Genomic DNA, 20396 nt, shown 5'->3' with positions numbered 1-20396 from the left:
TTCAAAGTTCCGTTTGATTCTGGGCTTTGGGGACATTACGTCAAGTAGTTGTAATGTGGGATTTCCTATGAATTTTGTTATTACTTACTTTCGTATGCCCGAAATCCGAAATATTTTGAAGTCTTAGTGTGCCTAGTCTTGCCTCTTTCTCTATCAGAATAGGGAAGGGAGGTATTCCCACTAAAGCACTAAGTGCAGGTGACGTTCTCATCGCACCCGTTATGCCAATGCAAACTAGTCGATGAAGTTTGTTTTGTTTCCGTTCTTTGCGTGGCCTTCTGGCACCAAACTAGGGAAGCATAGGTGAATATTGGTCTTACAACAGTACTAAATGTCCAGTATACCATTTTTGGAGATATCATCCATGTTTTGCCGTAGAGTCGAGTACGGAGAAAGCTCTTGCTGCTTTGTTTACGATAGTATCCAAATGAGCATTGCACTTGAGGGTTCTATTCAGTGTGACCCCTAGGTATTTTGCCTCCATTGAGAATTGTATTTTAGTGCCACCCAGGGATGGTTCTGGGATTTTTTTTGTTAAGATTGATAGACCTTTGGTATCGCACCACCTCACTGTGATGCAAAGAGCTTGTTGCATGCAATCTTATATTGTTTCCTCGTGCATCCCTGTGATACAAATAACTAGATCATCTGCGTAAGGATGTCATCGATGACCAGGGTCCACATGAGAGGGGAGAGCACGCCCCCTTGTGGGTAACCTCTTGTGTCCGGAATTCAGTTGTCCCTCCCAGATCCAAATGGATATTTCTACTCTTTCACATGGACAGCAGCCATCAAATTACCATAGGGCTTATGTCCTTGTCAATCATAGCTTGTTCGATAGCTTGATGTATTGTGTTATCAAAGCTCTTGATATGTCACTAAGAGCGCACAGGGCTATATTTTTTGAATCTTGGGCCTTTTCAATTTTTACAGTCAGGCTATGAATAGCTTCCTCCGTGGATTTCCCTGACTTGTAGGCAGAGCCGGGTAGTAATGATTACTTTAGGTAATCAATACCCGTCGATTCCTCAGTACATGTACTTGAGGAAAGTAATCAATTCCTTTCCTCCACAGCAAAGGAATTGATTACATTTCAATTCCTCAAAAAAAAAAAATACCAAAAGTAATTTCGTTTTTTGAGGCTCAACTACAAAAAATCTTTCGTTTGTAATTGAGAAAAAAATACTTTGTTCAAATGTAATTTCTGTCCAAAAACTTTCGAAAGGAATTGCAAATGTAATTGAAAATTTTCCAATTAAATTACAAGGAATGGAAAAAGTACTTTCGAATTTCCCATTCCTCAAAGGAATTGCAAAAGTAAATGAAAAATTCTTAGTGTAAAAAATATTGTACGATTCAAGCGGTGATTTTATGAGGCCATAGTAACTTTTTGGATCATAAGAAAATGTTTTTAAAACACAAGCACTGCCTTCAATGACTTTAAATTCATTTCTTCTCGCCATATATGAGGAAGGTTATGGTAAGATTGTATCATCGTAGTTTAGATTTGCTGTTGAGTGGCCGTCCTATTGCTTTGTACATGGCTAGCAACGTTTTTTCATCTTTTCCCCAACTCCTACTGACAAGCGACTTGAGGATTTCGTTGCGGGTTTGTACTCTAGATACAACTTCGATGGCATACATACGTCTTGAAGGTGAGAATGCGATCGAATGTTACTCCTAATACTAGGTTCAAACACACACCAAATTGGCAATTTATACTATTTGGGCAATTTATTACGCAATTTGTCATATAACAAATTGTAATAATAAATTGCCAATTTAAAAAAAATTGCGTAATAAATTGTTTCAAACTACAAATGCAACATTGTAAAGTGTGTTTATTGAGTATATTTAAACGTCACTTACGCATGGCTGAACTATATGGTTGGCTCATATCATCAGCTGATTTTATGTCTTTCATTTCACTGGAGTAGGGATGGTCAAAAGAAGATGGCAAACTCAAAATGAAACAAAAACATTGAACACATTTTCTTACAACACACAAAAATTTCAAAGTTTTATGTTTTCATTCCATTTCATTCGCCTAATACCAACACGCACATTTTGACAGTCTGAACAAAGGTATGCTCTTGCTGTAGAGATGAGCCAACCAGCTATCAAATTACTATTGTGTAAGCTGAATCGAGTTGTATTCAAATCGAAATTTCCTCAATTTATTTTTCTGTTTGAACATAGTATAAGATATTTTAATTTAAAAGCCGACAAAATTCAATCAACAAACAGACCCAGATACCGGAATATATACTTTCGAAGGTTTATGATGCGCTGAATCCAAATATGGCCCAAACATGGACCTAAAGTGCAAAAAAACACCGTTTTTGCCCATATTTGAGGTTAGGTTTGCAGATGTTTTCTCTCACCAAAATTTAAGGATGGCATCTTTAAATACAAGTCTTTTTCTTTCAAATGGAGCTGAGTTTTCTCAAATATTTCTTCGCTGAGATATCGCATTTTGAAATTTTGTGGTGTGGTAGGGGTGGTTTCTAGGGTTTAATCATTTTTAGGTTAGGATATCTCGAAAACCAGAGCTGATAGAGAAATTTTGAGGCCAGATTTCCATTCATAGCATCAAAATCCATCGAAAATATATAGTCCAGTTTCTGGGTCTGAGATGCTGTCGGCCTGTGTTATCATTGTGTTTTTTTGGGTTAGATAAGGAGTTTAAAAAATATTTTAATTAATTTTTAAACATATTCAGGTGAGCTCGAATCATAGCGTTGAGCCTGGCGATATTGCAGCACAATGGAAATCAATGTATAGATCCCAATGTTCAATCCTGTGTAGGTATATTCGGATTCTGATTCTGCAGAAGTCGCAGTGTATCCTTCGACTTCATCACGCATGTTATCTATACTTTCACTTTTGGTACCGTGGGGATTTGCGCTTTATCCACCACCTCGAACTTCGCGTTCATGCATTGGCTTTGGAGGTTTGGAACCACTTCCACCATCCACAGCGAGCTCGCGGACGCTATCATCCTCCCACCATGGCCTTACGTGGTTGTTCCCGTATCATCTTAAGCATTATGTAAGTAAGCTCCCTTTCTACAGATCTCCATCTTTCAGTAGTCATCTGTCCGAAACGATTCCTACGATCAACCAGCGGCAACGTCAGTGACTACTTTGCCACATCGCTCATCTTTTCGGGAAAAGCCGGAGTCTTTGGCTTATCTGCTTCTTCCCTGGTTGGCACTGCGCCACTTTTGATGTCCTTGCTCTGACTTGCAGCTTTCGAGGTGGTTGATATCTCGCTATTGGGGCCACCAGTCCTATAGCTTTAGGCCTACTTATCTTGTCTATGCGGCTGCCCTGCCTCGCGGCTCTGGGACTGTGTCCTTTCAGACTCTCCAAAGCAGACTTTTCGCCTTCCGCCGAACGTTGCCTCTTCATTCTGCCATTCGACACTTCTTCCTACTCTTCCTTTCTCGCAGCAAACCTTTTGAACTGCTGTATATTGGAACGATTTTCCGCCATCCCTTGTCAAATTTGGTTTTGAGACAACCCGGTTCCGGCGTTGTGCCATCATCAGTGTCGATTTTCGTTCTTTTGAACTGCCTTCGACCTACATCTACCGCCTCATGAGCCAATTCCAAGTGCTCGATCTCCGCTTCTGTTGGTTCGACCACTGCTCCCAGGTATTGGACAATTCTTAGTGATGATCGGTAATGCGACAGGGCTCTCTTACTTCCTCTGCCCAGTACCCTTCCCCACTCTTCTACACCATTTTCCTTTGTGTGCTTTTCAACACAGAGTTCATTGAATCAGCGCTACTGTCACTCCCCGAGTCCGACGCGCGACTTAATGCGTATTTGTCGACCTTGGCTTGCGACTAAGTCCTCATCTAATCATCGTCCTTATTTCAATTAGTTAATGAGTCGTTCATCTTGGTCGAAGGACCACCTGCCCGACAAGGCGGGCTCAGCGGTTCAGTATTATGTCCGGGAAAGAACCGTCCTCCACAGCAGCGTCCCTTACTGTGGTAATGCCATCAATACTTCCCGAGTGGTCTGGTATCGGGAAGGCTTCATTCCCCTGGCTGCAAATCGTCCAATAGGCATAGTCCGAATAACGCCGTGAATTAGGGGGTTGGAAGTTGTTGGTCACCGACATTCCGCCGCCCTCCTATAAGGCGAAACGGCGTAGATGCCAGTCCTAAACCGCTGTGCCTCATAGTCGGGCGCTATGGTGTTCGGCTAAGCCCCCACACAAAGAACAAGGTGCCTACCTTAGTGAGGGATATTAGAAGCATACTTCCAAACCCTTTTCCCATATAAAGCCAGGTAATCCATGCGAAAATTTACAATTTCTTCAACACAAATAGTTTTTTATTTGAATACGTTTTACATCTGGAATCCTGTTTTCTATATTGCATTTGTGAAATATGTAACAACAAATGAAAACGCATTTTAAATAATTAATGGTGTTTACGTTATGCTAGCTGAATATATCAAAGAAAATTAAAAAGTATGCTGCTTTCTTATAGCCACCACCCTTTGATAGCGGAGGTTAAAGTTCCTCCGCTGTGAACTTTGGAGGATAATGATTTTATTTTCATTGGTGTTTCTAAATGCTTTCAGTTACCACTCACAAGAAAAATCTGATGAAATAATGAAAAGTGTGACCCGAAAAGTCACCCACATGAACCGGAGTAAATTCCTATACACAAACTAACTTGTAGTTTTTCAATTACTTTCGCAATTCCCTTGAGGAATGGAATGGGAAATTCGAAAGTACTTTTCCATTCCTTGTAACGTAATTGGAAAGTTTTCAATTACATTTGCAATTACTTTCGAAAGTACTGGGACAGAAATTATATTTGAGCAAAGTATTTTTTATTTTTTCAATAACAGACAAAAACTTTTTTGTTCTTGAGCCTCAAGAAACCAAATTCCTTTTGGTAGTTTTTTTTGAGGAATTGAAATGTAATCAATTGGAGGAAAGGAATTGATAACTTTTCACAATTACTGAGGAATGTAATGGGTAATGTAATGGAATTGAATTTACCCAGCTCTGCTGGTAGGCGAACTGATTCCTACACAGAAGGAGTTTCTTTAGATTGTAGTCGGTTTACTCGTACAAGTTTTCGAGAAAAGTTCGATTTTCAAAATATTCTATTCGGCTCAATAATTGGCTTGCACAAAATTCCACCGGAACACACAAACAAAACTACCGACCAGTATTCAAACGAGCTGAAACCGAGATGCACAGAATGAGTACGATACGAGTAATTATCGAGTATTTTTTCTCGATACTTTGCTGGTATCAATTACTTCTCTCGATACCTTTTAATGAGTACAGGTATCGAGTACAGGGCGGTATCGGAACAATACTAGTTTATCCTATGCTGGTAGTAGAAAGTGAGTTTAAGTACAACTCACTCAAATCGTAGTGCACTAACCGCAACTCTGATGTACAACTTCTTCAAAAGTATTAATTAATGTATAACTACAATTTTATTTTTACAGGTCCCTGAGGAGTTGATGCTCGATTACACAGAAATTACATCTATACCTCCACTACCGCTTTGGGTACTCTTAAACGCAGACAAAGAATTTCCAGGGCAAGGAATAAGTATCCTAGAAAAAAGCAAAGACTATAATGAACTTTTTGAAATAAGTAAATCAGAAGACAATTTGGACGATCTTCTCGAAAATGAAGATGAGCAATGCAATATTGGTAGAAAACTATCAATGCCAGAGAATGTTAGTATATCTCATTTCGGTTCACGACAAGGACAGCTTTTATCACGTCTTCTCACCCATACTCATTTGCCTGGGTTGTCATCCTTAGATCAAATGCATCTGCTAGCCTTGGCAGATACTGTAGCAAACTTTAATAGTGATTTTAGTGAGAAATTTGTTGCCGATCCTGGTAAAAATATGTCTAAGGACATATCTGGCAATGCAATGTCCGAAGCCTTAGATGATTGTGGCTTACGCTTTCTACTCGCTATGAAACATTTTACTTATCTGTTGCGTTGTTTGCCTTTAAACCAGCGAGCACAATTCCAAAAGCACGGTATTGGAACGTCTAATATCGTATGGGCCTTTCATTCTGAAAGTGAAGATGAACTTTTAAATCTTATTCCTTCATATTCAAAAGGAGATCTGAAATGGGCAACATTAAAGGATCTAGGTGTAGGATATTGGTTGAAAAATATAAATACTATACGAATTTGCGTGGAGAAATTAGCTAAAAATGCATATCAAATGAAACAGGATCCACTGGATGCTGCCATATTTTATTTAGCTATGAAGAAGAAGTCAATTGTATGGGGACTTTTTAGATCTAAGCGTGATGACAAAATGACGGCATTTTTCTCTAATAACTTTTCTGAAGACAGATGGAGAAAGGCAGCTCTTAAAAACGCCTTTGTTCTTCTGGGAAAACAACGTTTTGAGCATGCAGTTGCATTTTTCCTCCTGGCAAATTCTTTAAATGATGCCATAGAAGTTTGTATAAACAAATTAGAAGACTTTCAGTTGGCATTGGTAATCACAAGACTATATGAAGATGATGTTGAAATATCTTGTAAATCGACTTATCGAAGATTACTTTCCGAACATATTCTCGGAATACGTGATGAAAATAGCGCTGTAGATATCAATAAAGCGCATCCTGACCCATTCCTTCGGTCAATAACATACTGGATTTTAAAGAAATATCAAGAAAGTTTGCATACGTTGTTATTAAACGGAGTGGGCGTTAATCACGCAGCCTTTAAGGACGAAGATATGTTTAAAGCCGAAAATTCTGCAACTAATCCTAATGTATTTAACTTTTATATATATTTACGAACGCATCCTCTTTTAGTACGGCAGAGTTTGGCTTTATCTGCCCAGGAAAAGAAATGCACAAATGTTATTCTTTCTGGATTCAGTTATTCTGGCGAGAGTCAAATAAATACAAACGATAAACAGCTTCAATTGGAAGATTCCATTACACCTATAGAGAGACAGCTTTACTTTACTACAGCCTACGCTCATTTCAAGGCCGGCTGTCCAGCTTTAGCTTTGGAGGTGCTAAATAAACTGCCTGTAAAAATTATGGATTCCAATACAATATTGGAAGATTCAAGCTCTGAAGCTTTTAACAAAGACCAAATTACATCTGGTATGATTGATTGGAGCGAACCGGTATCCGATTCTGATATAAATTTCAATTGTGATAGTCCCATTTCGGCATTAAAAAAAGCCAATGCATTTGAAATTAAATGGGATAATGGTGTCGAGGAAAGAGAAACTAGCCCATCTCAAAACAAATTATGTGCTGAGAAGGTACACACAGAGGCTGCGAAATATATTAAAATCGATATTATGGCACAGCAACTAAAATTTGTTGCATGCTTAAAAATTTTAATGGAGGAACTTTCAACGTTAGCAACTGGGTTTGAGGTCGATGGTGGTCAACTACGTTATCAACTTTACATCTGGTTAGAAAAGGAAGTGGAAGCTCTAAAGCAGTTATGCAACTATTGCAATTATGATGATGTTGAAACGAAATCTTATATGAAAATATCAGACATTTCAATGAATGTAAGTTAAAATTGCTTTCTTACCATATAGTGTAACCCTGCGAGCTCCCATTTTGATGCAGTTTAACAAAAGATAATGTACTATATAACCTAGGTAGAACAGTAACAGTAACGTAGTTAATATCCCCTATATTAACACAGTTAGCTAACTAATTATTGAGCTGACTTCCTATGATTTCAATGAAACATTAAACTAGGTTTTTATTTGTCATGTACAATTTTTATATATAAAGTTGTAAACACAATGCCGGGCGACGACGATTATCGCCGCGTCGTGTGCTGACATTTCTCAACTTACGCGCAGATATTTTGCATACACAAAACAATACCGGGCGAAATTTTCTGACGCTCTTTTTCAGAGTGGCCATATCATGTATGTTATACCCCTATATTGCTAATAGAAAATGCTCGCAATGTGTTTTTAATTCGAAAGACAGCCTATACAATATTTGTGATAGTAGCAGCATAAGTGTGACAAGAAAAAATTTAAATTTAGGTACATTCGATTATTGAATACAAAAACAAAAACGTTTAAACAGCAATATATCGGCACTCTGATGTTTGGGAATGTACCTAGCTTTTTGTAGCAATATAGGAGTATTACATATATCGGCCATATACAGAAATGAAAATGAAAACAATTAAAAATTGTTTAATTCTTTGCTTTAGCACTTGGCTGCTAAAACACGCCCAAAATGTTAAGAGCTGTACTGAAACACAATTTTGGTTCCCAGAAATCTTAATTCGGTGGGCGAACATCGATATATTAAAACGCTAACAAAACTTTGCATACAATCAACTGTCAGCATACTTAGCATACGTAAAATCATATATTATATGAATCGATTCGTATGGATCAGCCGCAGTGCATAGGCCTATTTTTGTTAACAAATATTGTTATATTTTTACAAATATTGCGATTTTTTTTTTATTTATTTATTGCTATATTTGTTTATAGTTAATAGAAAAAGTTTTTTCGAATAATCTCTCCAAATGTCGAAATTTACTTTCGTTGTCTGTTTAGGCCCAATGCCTAACTTTCACTTGATTGACGGCGCCCCTCCCTAATGTTTTAATAATATTTCCAGCCACCCACACTCACGCCGCATTTGTGTGCATGCATTCACATGTATGCGTTGCGTACACATGCATGTGTGTGTGCAGGTTGTCAGCACCCATGCACGTATACGTAAGGGTGGTTGTGTGTGTGGTTTTTCGCCTCCTTAATACCAGAGGACCTTTTCGCGGCTTAGCGGTTGTCATCAACGGCACAACCGGCCTCTTTTTCGATCGACCGCCAACCAGCACACATCGCCCAGGATCACCATCGTCCAGTTATACACAAAGGTAATATTGTATCCTCTTTTACATTTCCGCACACTCAAATTAAATATTATTTTATAACGAGGAATTCCCCTTTGTGTACTTATTTATTTCTTTTGAGCGAACCATCCACTCCAAGATCGACCCTTGTGCGCCTACCCACTGCCGGTTTACGACGCACTCAGGCCGAACATTGGTCCTCCTCACCGGGAACTAAAAGCGCCTCTTTATATATACAGTCCACAACACAGCACATTTTGCCTACTAGACAATTTGCCGAAGGATTTTGCCTACAAAAAATTTATTTGCCACAGCAGATCACAGCAGCCAAAAATTGACAAGGAAAAAGTTGGAGTTATTATATTGTACATAGGTGACCAGAGCCACAGCATATTCGCCAACCACAGCACAGCACAATCAATTTTTCCACAAAAACAAAGTAAGTTCATATTTCTTGCCACTTTTTTTTTTGAGTGTTGTTTTTTGCAAAGTAAAGAAAAAAACCCCGTGTAGGGCGCGAAAAATTAAAAATAAAAGTGAAAACAGTGAAGTGATTTAGTGAGCACCAATTTATTTTTCTAATTTCAAAGGTTAAATCACTCGGTTTGTTAGCCTTTAGTTTCAGTCCTTGTGATTATCTGGTCCATCCCCCCACCAGTGGTAAGGTTTTCCAGACACAACACAAGGAAGAGGGTAACCTAACCTCACTTTCCGCACCATACTAAATAGGTTTTTGTTGTTGTTTCTTTTGTACTTCACAAACACGAAATTAAGTTCAATTTAATTAATTAATCCGGTGCTCACTTCACTTTTTAAACACTTTTTACACTTTTTTTGGCGCTTTTTTACAATATCGCACGCATTTTTTCACTTCTTCAAAAATACACCCATTATTTGTGGAGGAGGCGAGTGGTCCCCTTTTGCTGTTGCCGCTGAGACAAAAATTTGTACATTAAATCTTTTGCTGTTTTCGCTGCTGTGACAAAAAGTCCAAAAATAAATCCTTTTTGTTGTCCCTGTTGTGACAAAAAAGTCCATAAAATAAACCCTTTTCGTTGTCGCTACCAAGACAAAAAGTCTGCAATAAACAAAATAAATAATAAACTCGAAGTTCAATAGTTTTTATTTAGGGCTGGGCAGGCATATTAACTCAGAAAAGTTCTATTTTTCTAATCGGAAATTTTCTCGTTAATAAACGTAAATAAAACAATGGAAACCTACATCCGTTTAGCAGAGTCAATCGCAGAGTTTGATAAAGATTACTGCCTTATTCCGGAGAGCGACCATAGCAAACACACCCTTGCAATACAGCAGGAAGAGTTGCGGCTCTTGTGGAAGAAGGTAAAGTCTGCGTTTGATTCGCTATTGGGATCTGATGAGGTGTCAGCGGATGACGTTATGGCGATCAGAAAGAAGCAAAAGGCAGCATACGCAATCTACGTGCGATGTTCAGCGTCTATATCTAAAATAAAATAAATGTAAGGCGCGATAACCTCCGAAGAGATCTAAGGCCGAGCTTCTCTTCCAATTTGCGTCGTGCTCCTCTTGATTTTCCCTACAAATTGGCCGGACGGGACCTACATGTTTTATGCCGACTCCGAACGGCATCTGCAAAGCAGATGAGTTTTCACTGAGAGCTTTTCATGGCAGAAATACACCCGGAGTGCTTGCCAAACACTGCCGAGGGGCGACCCCGCTTAGAAAAATTTTCTTCTAATTGAAAAATCTTATTTCTAAAATTTTGATGTTGCTTTGCCCGGGAGTTGAACCCAGGGAATACGGTGTGATAGGCGGAGCACGCTACCCATCACACCACGGTGGCCGCCGCGTCTATATCTACTGAGGCAGAAAAATACAAGAAGGATGAAAAGAACGTCAACCCTGAGCAAGAACCTCATGGGCATAAAATTCGCCTCCCTGCTTGCGACACGGAAGTTTTTAAAGGGGATTATCTGTCTTGGCCAACTTTTCGCGACCTTTTCACGGCAATTTATATAAACAATTCCAGCTTGAAAGGGGTGGAAAAGTTATTCCATCTCAACAACAAAACGCAGGGCGAAGCAAAAGATATCGTAAAAAAATGCCCTCTCACAAATGAAGGTTTCGAGATGGCCTGGAAAAACTTGTGTGAAAGATACGAAAACAAACGTATCTTAGTTAACACACAACTACAAATTTTATTTAACTTAAAAAAGGTAGAAAGTGAGTGTAGCAGTTCAATAAAAAAGCTGCAAAATGATATAAATAATTGTATTTCGTCCCTCAAATGCCACAAAATTGACACTTCCAATTGGGATGCAATCCTGACCTATCTATGCTCAACCAAGTTACCAGAGAGCACGCTGGCTCTTTGGGAGCAAAGTGTAGACCATAAAATGGACATATCCAAGTGGGAGGATATGGATAAATTCCTGTCTAATCGGTTTCAGACACTTGAAACAGTGTCTGGTTTTACAGGGCATGCCACTTCGAAAGTGCAAAAACCAAACGCGTCGCGACAATCAACGGAACCCCTACGAAAAGACTTGGTGCTTTTCAAACGAAAGTATCCAAGCAAACAATAAAATCAATTTGTAAAATGTGTAAATCCCCTGAACACAGATTACGCAACTGTTCACGCTTCTGCGAGTTAACCCCAGTAGAAAGGATTAAATTTATAAAATCCACAAGTGGCTGCCTGAATTGCTTATCCCCAGGACACACCGTGACGAAGTGCACCAGTTCCTACAACTGTTCCAAGTGCCATTCTCGTCACCACACGCTCCTGCATGCGGATACATCTCAGCACACGGCTGTACGCAATCCTTTCAAAGATGCGGATAATATCCCAACAACTTCGGCACAGGCGCGACAATCTGCGAACCAGAATGTAAAATCCTGTCATGCCAATTCCAGCACAGGCGTGCTATTAGGAACTGCTCGCGTACACATTCGCCATAATGGTACCGACTTCTCCGCACGGGCATTAATTGATTCAGGGTCTGAATGTTCCTTTATAACTGAAAGACTGAAACGCAGAATCAATTTGCCAGCGAGAAAAACGCATGCCCAAGTTTCAGGCATCACAAATTCGGTGTCAGCCCAGGTGAAAGAAGCATCCAAAATTGAATTACGTTCACCAGTGGATGCCTGCTTCAGCCTGACTACACCCGTTCTAGTCCTAGCCAAACTCACTGGGAATCTTCCATCCTGCCATATCAACGTCATGACTATGCAGGCATTCCCAGACTTGGTTTTGGCAGACAAGAGGTTCTACATCAACGAAGATGTAGACCTCATACTTGGAGGAGACATATATCCCCAAATTATACTGAGTGGTCTGAAAAAGAATGTACTAAATACACTTTTGGCCCAAGAGACAGTGTTCGGTTGGATACTAACCGGTCGCATCGAAGCACCGAGTCCAACGAAGAGCATCATGTCATTCTACAACGAGGTTGCGTTGGACAACCAATTAAAAGCTTTCTGGGAGGTAGAAAATGTTCCCAAAAATAAAATGCTTAATGAAGAAGAAAGGTATTGTGAACAACTATTTAAGGAAACGACAAAACGTGATGAAAATGGGAAGTATATAGTTTCGCTACCATTCAGGCAGGATTACCCTGAGAATATTAAATTAGGACCGTCCCTAAAGCGCGCATGTTCACAATTCTTCAGAAATGAGGGGCGATTACTAAAAAACCAAGAGTTAGGGAAAGAATATGTTCGGGTGTTATCCGAATACGAAACGCTTGGACATATGAGGAAAATTAAAAATAATGTACCATCCGACGATTCGGATAATTATTTCCTGCCCCACCACGCCGTTGTAAAGGCGGAAAGTACCACCAAGGTGCGCGTCGTCTTCAACGCGTCAAGTCCTACAGCAAATGGCATTAGTCTAAACGACATACTCCACCCAGGTCCAGTACTCCAAGCAGACTTGCCTATTTTAATTCTACGTTGGAGACTGTACCGCTTTGTCTTTAATAGCGACATAGAAAAGATGTATAGGCAGATTTGGGTGACCGATAATCACGCCAAATTTCAAAGAATTGTCCATCGAACATCCCCCAACGAACCCATCAGTCTTTACGAACTAAAGACGGTCACCTTTGGTGTAAACTGCGCCCCCTACCTCGCGATACGGTCACTTCTACAATTGGCTGATGATGTAGAAAATACCCACCCAATAGCATCGGGTATATTATGCGAAAGTATGTATGTCGACGACGTTTTATCTGGAGGGCATACAATAGCGTCAACCATCAGAGCTAGGAACGAGATTCGCGAAGCATTACACTCAGCTGGCTTTCCATTGCGCAAGTGGACATCCAATTGTGAGGAAATCCTTCAGGACATCCCCAAAACGGATTTGCTCAGCGAGGACTTCCTAGCGTTTGAAGAGGCTAGCTCGGTGAAGGCACTCGGAATACGATGGAACGCGCATTCAGACATGTTTTACTTCACCGCAGGAGTTTTAGAGAATGGCGAGAACATCACCAAACGCGCAATCTTATCCGCTATAGCCAAACTTTTCGACCCTTTAGGCTGGCTTGCACCAATGGTCATAGTAGCAAAAATACTAATGCAGAACATCTGGTTAGAGGGCACCGGGTGGGATGAACCTGTCTCCCCAACTACCTTAGAACGGTGGAAAAATTTTACCCAACACTATAACGAAATAGATAACATTAGGATACCGCGATGGGTAAATTTTACGCCCGAGGACGACATCGAAATACAGGGTTTTTGCGATGCATCGGAAAAGGCATATGCAGCAGCAATATACATGCGCGTAAAAAGGGACGATAAAATTTTTACAAATCTCTTGCTAGCCAAAACCCGAGTAGCCCCAGTGAAAACCATCTCACTGCCACGTTTAGAACTTTGCGGCGCAGTGCTGCTCGCAGAAATCATGGAATCAATATTCCGAAACATTCATTTGGGGCCAGCAAAAGTTCACCTCTGGACAGATTCAACCATCGTACTCGCATGGATAAGAAAGCCGCCCTGTTCCTGGTCAACCTTCGTCGCACACCGAATCACTAAGATCGTCGATATGGTCGGTAGCAAGGACTGGCTTCACGTGGACTCGGAATCCAATCCAGCGGATCTAGGAAGCAGAGAACTACTTGCATCAGAGTTGGTCAACAATTCGTTGTGGTGGCAGGGACCTTCTTGGCTGCAAGAAGACAATTCTCACTGGCCAGCACAAGAGATCGAATACAAAACGTCCGTTGAGGAGAAGAGGGCACAAACATATGCCACGACAAGGGTAGATCATGTAGATATTCTCGACCGTTTTTCAAATTTACCCAGGGCTTTGAAGGTTCTATCCTATGTTAGGAGATTTTATAAAAGAACGCATCCTAAAACTAAAGCAGTGTTCCAAGAAAAGTCGTGCATAATCTCAGCCGATGAGATTAAGGCAACGACTCAAGCATTAATACGAGTCTGCCAGAAACAATTTTACGGTACAGAATATTTAAAATTAAAAAATAGGGAACCTATTGATCGGAAGAGTGAAATCCTGTCACTCAACCCATACATCGACAAATATGATATTATCAGAACAGGAGGGCGTCTAGGGGCTTCAAAAGACATGTCATACAACGAGCGGCATCCGATCATCTTGCCTTACAATTGTAGGCTGTCTCGCCTTACAGTGGTGATGGCTCATCATGACTCCCTTCATGGCGAGAACCAGCTCATGCTCCGTCTTATTCGAACCCAATATTGGATTCCGAACGTCAAGACAATGATCAGAGCCGTCATCCACAATTGCAAAACCTGCATTATTCACCGAAAGCAGGCTCAGTCCCAACTTATGGGGACCCTTCCCTGCGAACGGACTACCTTTACCCGCGCGTTCACCAATACCGGGGTAGACTTTGCGGGGCCTTTCGACATCAAAAGCTACCGCGGTAGGGGATGTCGACTGTCAAAAGGCTACGTATGCCTTTTTGTCTGTTTCTCCACTAAGGCCATTCACTTAGAGGCCACTAGTGACCTCAGCACCCCATGATTTCTCGCAGCCTTCTCGCGCTTTATCGCGAGAAGAGGATGTCCGAAGAACATCTACTCCGACAATGGTACAAACTTTGTCGGAGCATCAAGATCTTTACGATCCGAATTTAAAGCCTTTCTGGCCGAAAGCCGAGACAAAATAGTCTCAAAGTATAGCCATCAAGCATTGAGCTGGCATTTTATTCCCGCTGGCGCTCCACATATTGGCGGCTTGTGGGAGGCGGGAGTGAAAGCTTCAAAAGCCACTTCAAAAAGATCGCGTCTCCCCATAAGTACACCATAGAGGAGTTCCAAACCCTTTTGTGCAGGATTGAGGCGTGCCTCAACTCGCGCCCTCTCAGTCCAGGGTCGAATGATCCAACGGACCTGGGACCACTAACCCCAGGACATTTCCTAACGGGCAGCCATCTTCTGGCGCCGCCAGAAGCGGATGTGAACGAAAGCCCGGCCTCCATAATAAACAGATGGCAGAAGCTCAAGGCCCTCCATCAAACCTTCTGCCTTCGTTGGAAAACTGAATACCTTTCCGAACTTCAAAAACGAGCGAAGTGGAAACAGTCAAAGCAAAATCTTAAAGTGGATGATCTAGTTGTCATCAAAGAGGACAACTTATCTCCCAACGAATGGAGGTTAGGTAGAGTCATCAACGTACACCCCGGCGAAGATAACCGAGTACGTGTAGTCGACCTCATAACCGAGAAGGGTCAAGTCAGACGACCTTTGGTCAAAGTGATCCTTCTTCCCACGGAAATAGATTGTGAGAGGACCAAGAGCCTCTCTTAACAATCCCCCCGTTCCTCCACATCCCGCCTTTCAAAAATATCCCACAAATTCACTCGCTCACCCCGAGCGAGGACACCAGAAATCTCCCCACGCACTCGCTATTCCATAACGAGTATACCAGGAAAGCTTTTACGCAGACCCTCGGTCTGCCAGAGAAAACAAAGACACTCGGCCCATAATCTTTTAAATTTTCAAAATTTTATAACCCAGCTCTCGTTCACCGAAACGAGGCCAATCAGAACCCTAACGCAGATCCATGATCTGCCACATAATGCATCTGTTCTCGTCCAACAGAATTTATGAAAATTCATCCCATCCCCAAAATCTTTTGTGAAAAAAAAAAAATAAAATAAAGTCATAAATTTTGAGTTTTCCAATGAAAAAAAAAAAATCGAAAGACTAGCAAAACCAGAAACTTTTGTGCAAAAAACTGGCAACAAATGATAAAACAAGTTAAAATGCAAACCTTTACATTAGTAGTAATTCAAACTCACCCTCTTTTTGTTCATTGATTATTAGATCCAGTCTTTTGAGAGGGAAGTGTCACTCGTTCCACCACCAGATAAATTAGGTACTTCCTGATCCATGATTCCACAAATCTTCATTGGTTTCATAACGTCCGCAATGAATTGTGGATGCACATAAGCGTCACGTATCTTATAACACCTAATTTTATTGATGGGAAATATGAGGTTTTCCATCGCACACATTCATTGATATAAATACGTTTATATCGTCTATGAAAGCTCAAACCACATATAAAAAGTTTTAGACCATAGATGGGCCTTAATACCAAAAAGTGGAGATAATCCCATAGCCCGGGGGTAAACCGACAGTCTTGGAGGCGATTTGATATGATCACTTCAAAAACTCAAAGAATACAACAAGAACAGTTGGTTGGAACTTTCACCGACGACACATATTTTAGACTACAAATTGTACTAACCGTAGGCTATTGTGCTTAACCTTGACATACGTGTACGTGAATCATTCCACATGCGTGAAATGTCCTCTGTTTGCGATTCACTGACACGACCCCTTTTAGTCGTACCATCTTTCTGTTGCTGTGTTGCAGATAATTCGGTCGACAAACGTTTCCGATTAGCTAAAACTGCGTTATTAAAATTGGTGTGCTGCTCCATGGACTTGCATTCACGCTTCAAAAAGTCCGTATCTAATGGTCCGGAAACGTTTTCCAGCCGTCCACACCACAACAGTATTCATTATATAATAATATTCCGCAGCCAAGGTCGCTCACATCCTTACCGACTGTGTCTGCCTCAACTGCTGTGACGTCAATTCCAACTTCATAAAGCAACGCGACAACCCTTCCTACACAAGAGCCACCCAAACTTTATCCGCCTCAGAGGTGCCAATTTTACCTGCCGTCAGCTCGATTCCTCCAACGTCACAAAGTGGCCAGAATACCTATCGATTAGCTGCTAAGAAGAAACTTTACGCTCCCATACCTGGGCTGTCAGCGCAACAGACTGTGGACTTCTTTTCAGCACCATCAACGCTGGGTCCATTAAGCAGTACAGCTCCGTTTCAGGGTTATCCACCACTCCCAATACAACTTGCAACCCCAGGCGATCCTTTCGGTTATCCAACGCAGACCTTATCTACGCAATTGAACCCATACGACCCTAATCAACCAACCGCGCAGTCGCTTAGGCAAGAGGTATTTTTGCGAACATAAGCAATTTGGTACCGACTGGAGTTCTTTCGAATATTTCCAGATTAGTCCAGGCGGCAACCGGGTCATTTACGCCATCCCCAAACAAGTCAACAGGCGAAGAGTTAAGCCAACAGCCATTCTACGGCTATCAGCAAACACCTTCAGAGCCTGGGATCACACCTCCAGCCCCACATCAAAGCTATTCTCCACCAAGTGTAGACCTTAACCAATCAGCTGCGAAATTCTTTACACCTGTACAAATATCTCAGTCCCAGCGGGAATCACGCAGTTTCACTCGCCACAAGCAGCCCCAGCGCACATTGCACAACAAACGTCGCATTTATCTTCACAGCCCTCGTCAGTTCCAAATCCAACTGTGCCACCACCTCCCACCATTGCTTTGTCGCAGCGCCACCTAAGAGTGCTACGCCCGAGTCCGTAAAGGAATGTCCATCCGCATCGACAACTCCGATTATATTTTTTGACCCTACGAAGCAACCGTCAACAGCTGGTATCTTTGGTATTACCGAACCACTATCAGCTATCATCCAAGTACTAACGTTCAGATACCAACATCTATGGCAGCGTCGAATAGCTTGCTTGGAAATTTGAATCCGTTACTTGGCAGCGGCACAATCAAGCTGAACAATGGTCAAACTTCACAAAATGTACCAATAAGACCTGCTGCGACTGCGGCTAACGCAAGCACATCAACCGCACAAATGCCGCAGTTCATACAGTTCCCACAAGCAGAATGGAAACCGCAAGCCGCACATCTTTACAACAAACAGTTGCCGCACAAGTTCCCATACAGACCGCTGGCGGCCAAACAATATATCAAACAGTACATGTACCCTTACATCAATTAAATGCAGCTGGACTGCATAATATAGTGCCCGCCGCTCAACCACTGCCAATGTCGGAAACTTTGCCTCAAACACAAATGCAACTTATTCCGCAATTTTCACAAAGTGCCCAAATTGTTACGCCTAATGGACAAATACCACAGGGGCAGCTGGCGCCTTTGAATGCAATGCAATATCAACAACTGCCGCCACATGCCAATATTATACATATTCAGCATCCCCAACAACAATCCTCGGCGGGTAATCCACAACAGCAAGCTGTGGCGGCCGCTGCCCAAGATGCGGTTAATGCCCAATAACAGCAACAGCAACAGGTCGCTCAACAACAACAACAGCACCAACAACAGATATTGCAAGCATTGAACGCTGCATCGGAATCGGGTATACAATTGCCAACAAACCAATCAATCACAATTACAAATGCGAAGGGCCAACAGTTAACCGTTATACCGGGACCACAACTTCAACAACTTCGTAATGCAACAGCACAAAGTGTTCCGAATAACACTTCCAATCTAATACAACTACAGTCACTGCCTGGCCTTCAAGCATTGCCAATACAGAACCTACCAGGACTGGGGCAAGTACAAATAATACAGGCAAATCATCTGCCACATCAGCTCCATGGAGTTTTTCAACAAGTAATTTTGTTGCAACAACCACAAACTCAATTAGTAAGCGATAATGCAGGATTGCCCACAAATTTTTCAGCAGCAATACAAATTACAGCCGTCCCACAGACACATAGTTTCACCATCACACCTACCAATCAAGCACGTACCGCCACCATGCTAAAGACTCAACCACTACAGGCTATGACGACGTTGAGTGGGTTAACAGCTCAACAATAATCCTAACGCAACAGTAACTTCAAGTGGTAGTGGTACACAAATCACAATCGCAGCAACATCAGCCTCCATAGCGCAATAAGTAAACAAACATGCCACAGGTGTTTTTGTCGTGGAACGGTATCTAACCGTCTTGACTATACATTTGCACTGTGGACAACACAATTGCGTAGATTGAGGACCCACTGGTGGATTCGGATTGGTATAAATGGATGTATACTGCGGTATTGGTCATTGACCGACCAATGGCACACCACTGGGTCCAGGTTGTTCGGTGACCGAACTATTATTTTTCCTTATAAGCCGGCGGCGGTGCTGTTGGTGTAATCAATTCCGATGGTAAATCATTACAAATTTCATCATAAGGATGCCTATTGTATACCATTTTTTATAAGAAAGTGATATTCCTGCCTTCAACGAAAGTTTTTAGTACCGCTGATAAAATTTTAAGCGATAAGTCACCAATTTGTATGAGCGCTTGATAAATTAAATAAAATATAAATAACATAATGGTGGCAATTAAGCTAACGGATTACCGTTGCGGAAGCTCACCATCCAACCATTAGTTTTCCCCATATTTATTCTCCTTGGAGTAGCACCAGTACCTGGAGTTGAATCCTTGCCGAATACTTCATCCACCTAGAAATAAAAGAAAGTCAATTAATACGATGAAGCAAAAGAAAATCTTTATCATTAATAAATTCAAGAATTTACCATACTTACCATGTTCAGCCAATCTTACTCCATCACGCGTAAAAATGAAAAGAATGAAGCAATCTACCGTTTGCTTTCATTCTGTGGAATTTACGTCATATACATGGGTATGTATCAATGTTCGCGAGTATTTTTTTTTTTCGTTTCTGCCTTTTCCGCTGGTACGCTTTTACCAGTGCGCGGACTTTAAGTAATGAAAATGTTGGGAGTGGTAGATTTTTCCAATGTGCCAAAAATACTGCCATAAAACCACCGACATGTTATCTTACGTTTAAACTTTATTTTCGCTCAGAATTGTGCACACAAACCGATGAAAGTCGCGCAACCCCACATTTGTTTTGCGAATATGCATATACTATATGTATTATGGTCTGTAGGTTCCTTTGAAGCAAACTACTTTATTCTTAATTCTTTTCATTCTTCTTATTAGTTATCTATTGCCTTTCCGGGACGAGGAGTTGCAAACAAAAATTTCGCAATGAAAATAATTGCAGATATACCAATCAGCTTATCATAACCAGAAGAAACAACCTTTTGAAAACAAAAAACTTACGATTTCATTGGTAAAATTGAGTTTTTTCTTCAAACAAGCGCAGAAATGCTCACAAAATTGGGTAG

At 41.2% G+C, this 20396-nt stretch overlaps 1 protein-coding gene and 1 pseudogene across 1 annotated transcript in view; both read left to right on the top strand.

Annotated features, from left to right (window-relative positions):
* Positions 1–20396, top strand: part of Rbcn-3A (Rabconnectin-3A) — a 2573828-nt gene that overhangs the window by 489866 nt on the left and 2063566 nt on the right. Inside the window, exon 7 of the mRNA XM_067779516.1 lies at positions 5489–7558. Coding sequence (XP_067635617.1) covers positions 5489–7558 — 2070 coding nt within the window. The remainder of the gene's footprint in view (positions 1–5488; positions 7559–20396) is intronic.
* Positions 17839–19526, top strand: LOC137247667 (polyhomeotic-proximal chromatin protein-like; annotated as a pseudogene).

The sequence above is a fragment of the Eurosta solidaginis genome, chromosome 4, assembly GCF_040869045.1.
Source record: "Eurosta solidaginis isolate ZX-2024a chromosome 4, ASM4086904v1, whole genome shotgun sequence".
In the NCBI taxonomy this organism is placed as follows: domain Eukaryota; kingdom Metazoa; phylum Arthropoda; class Insecta; order Diptera; family Tephritidae; genus Eurosta; species Eurosta solidaginis.
Note: the sequence above shows the minus strand (reverse complement) of the source record. Positions and strands in the feature narration are given on the sequence as shown.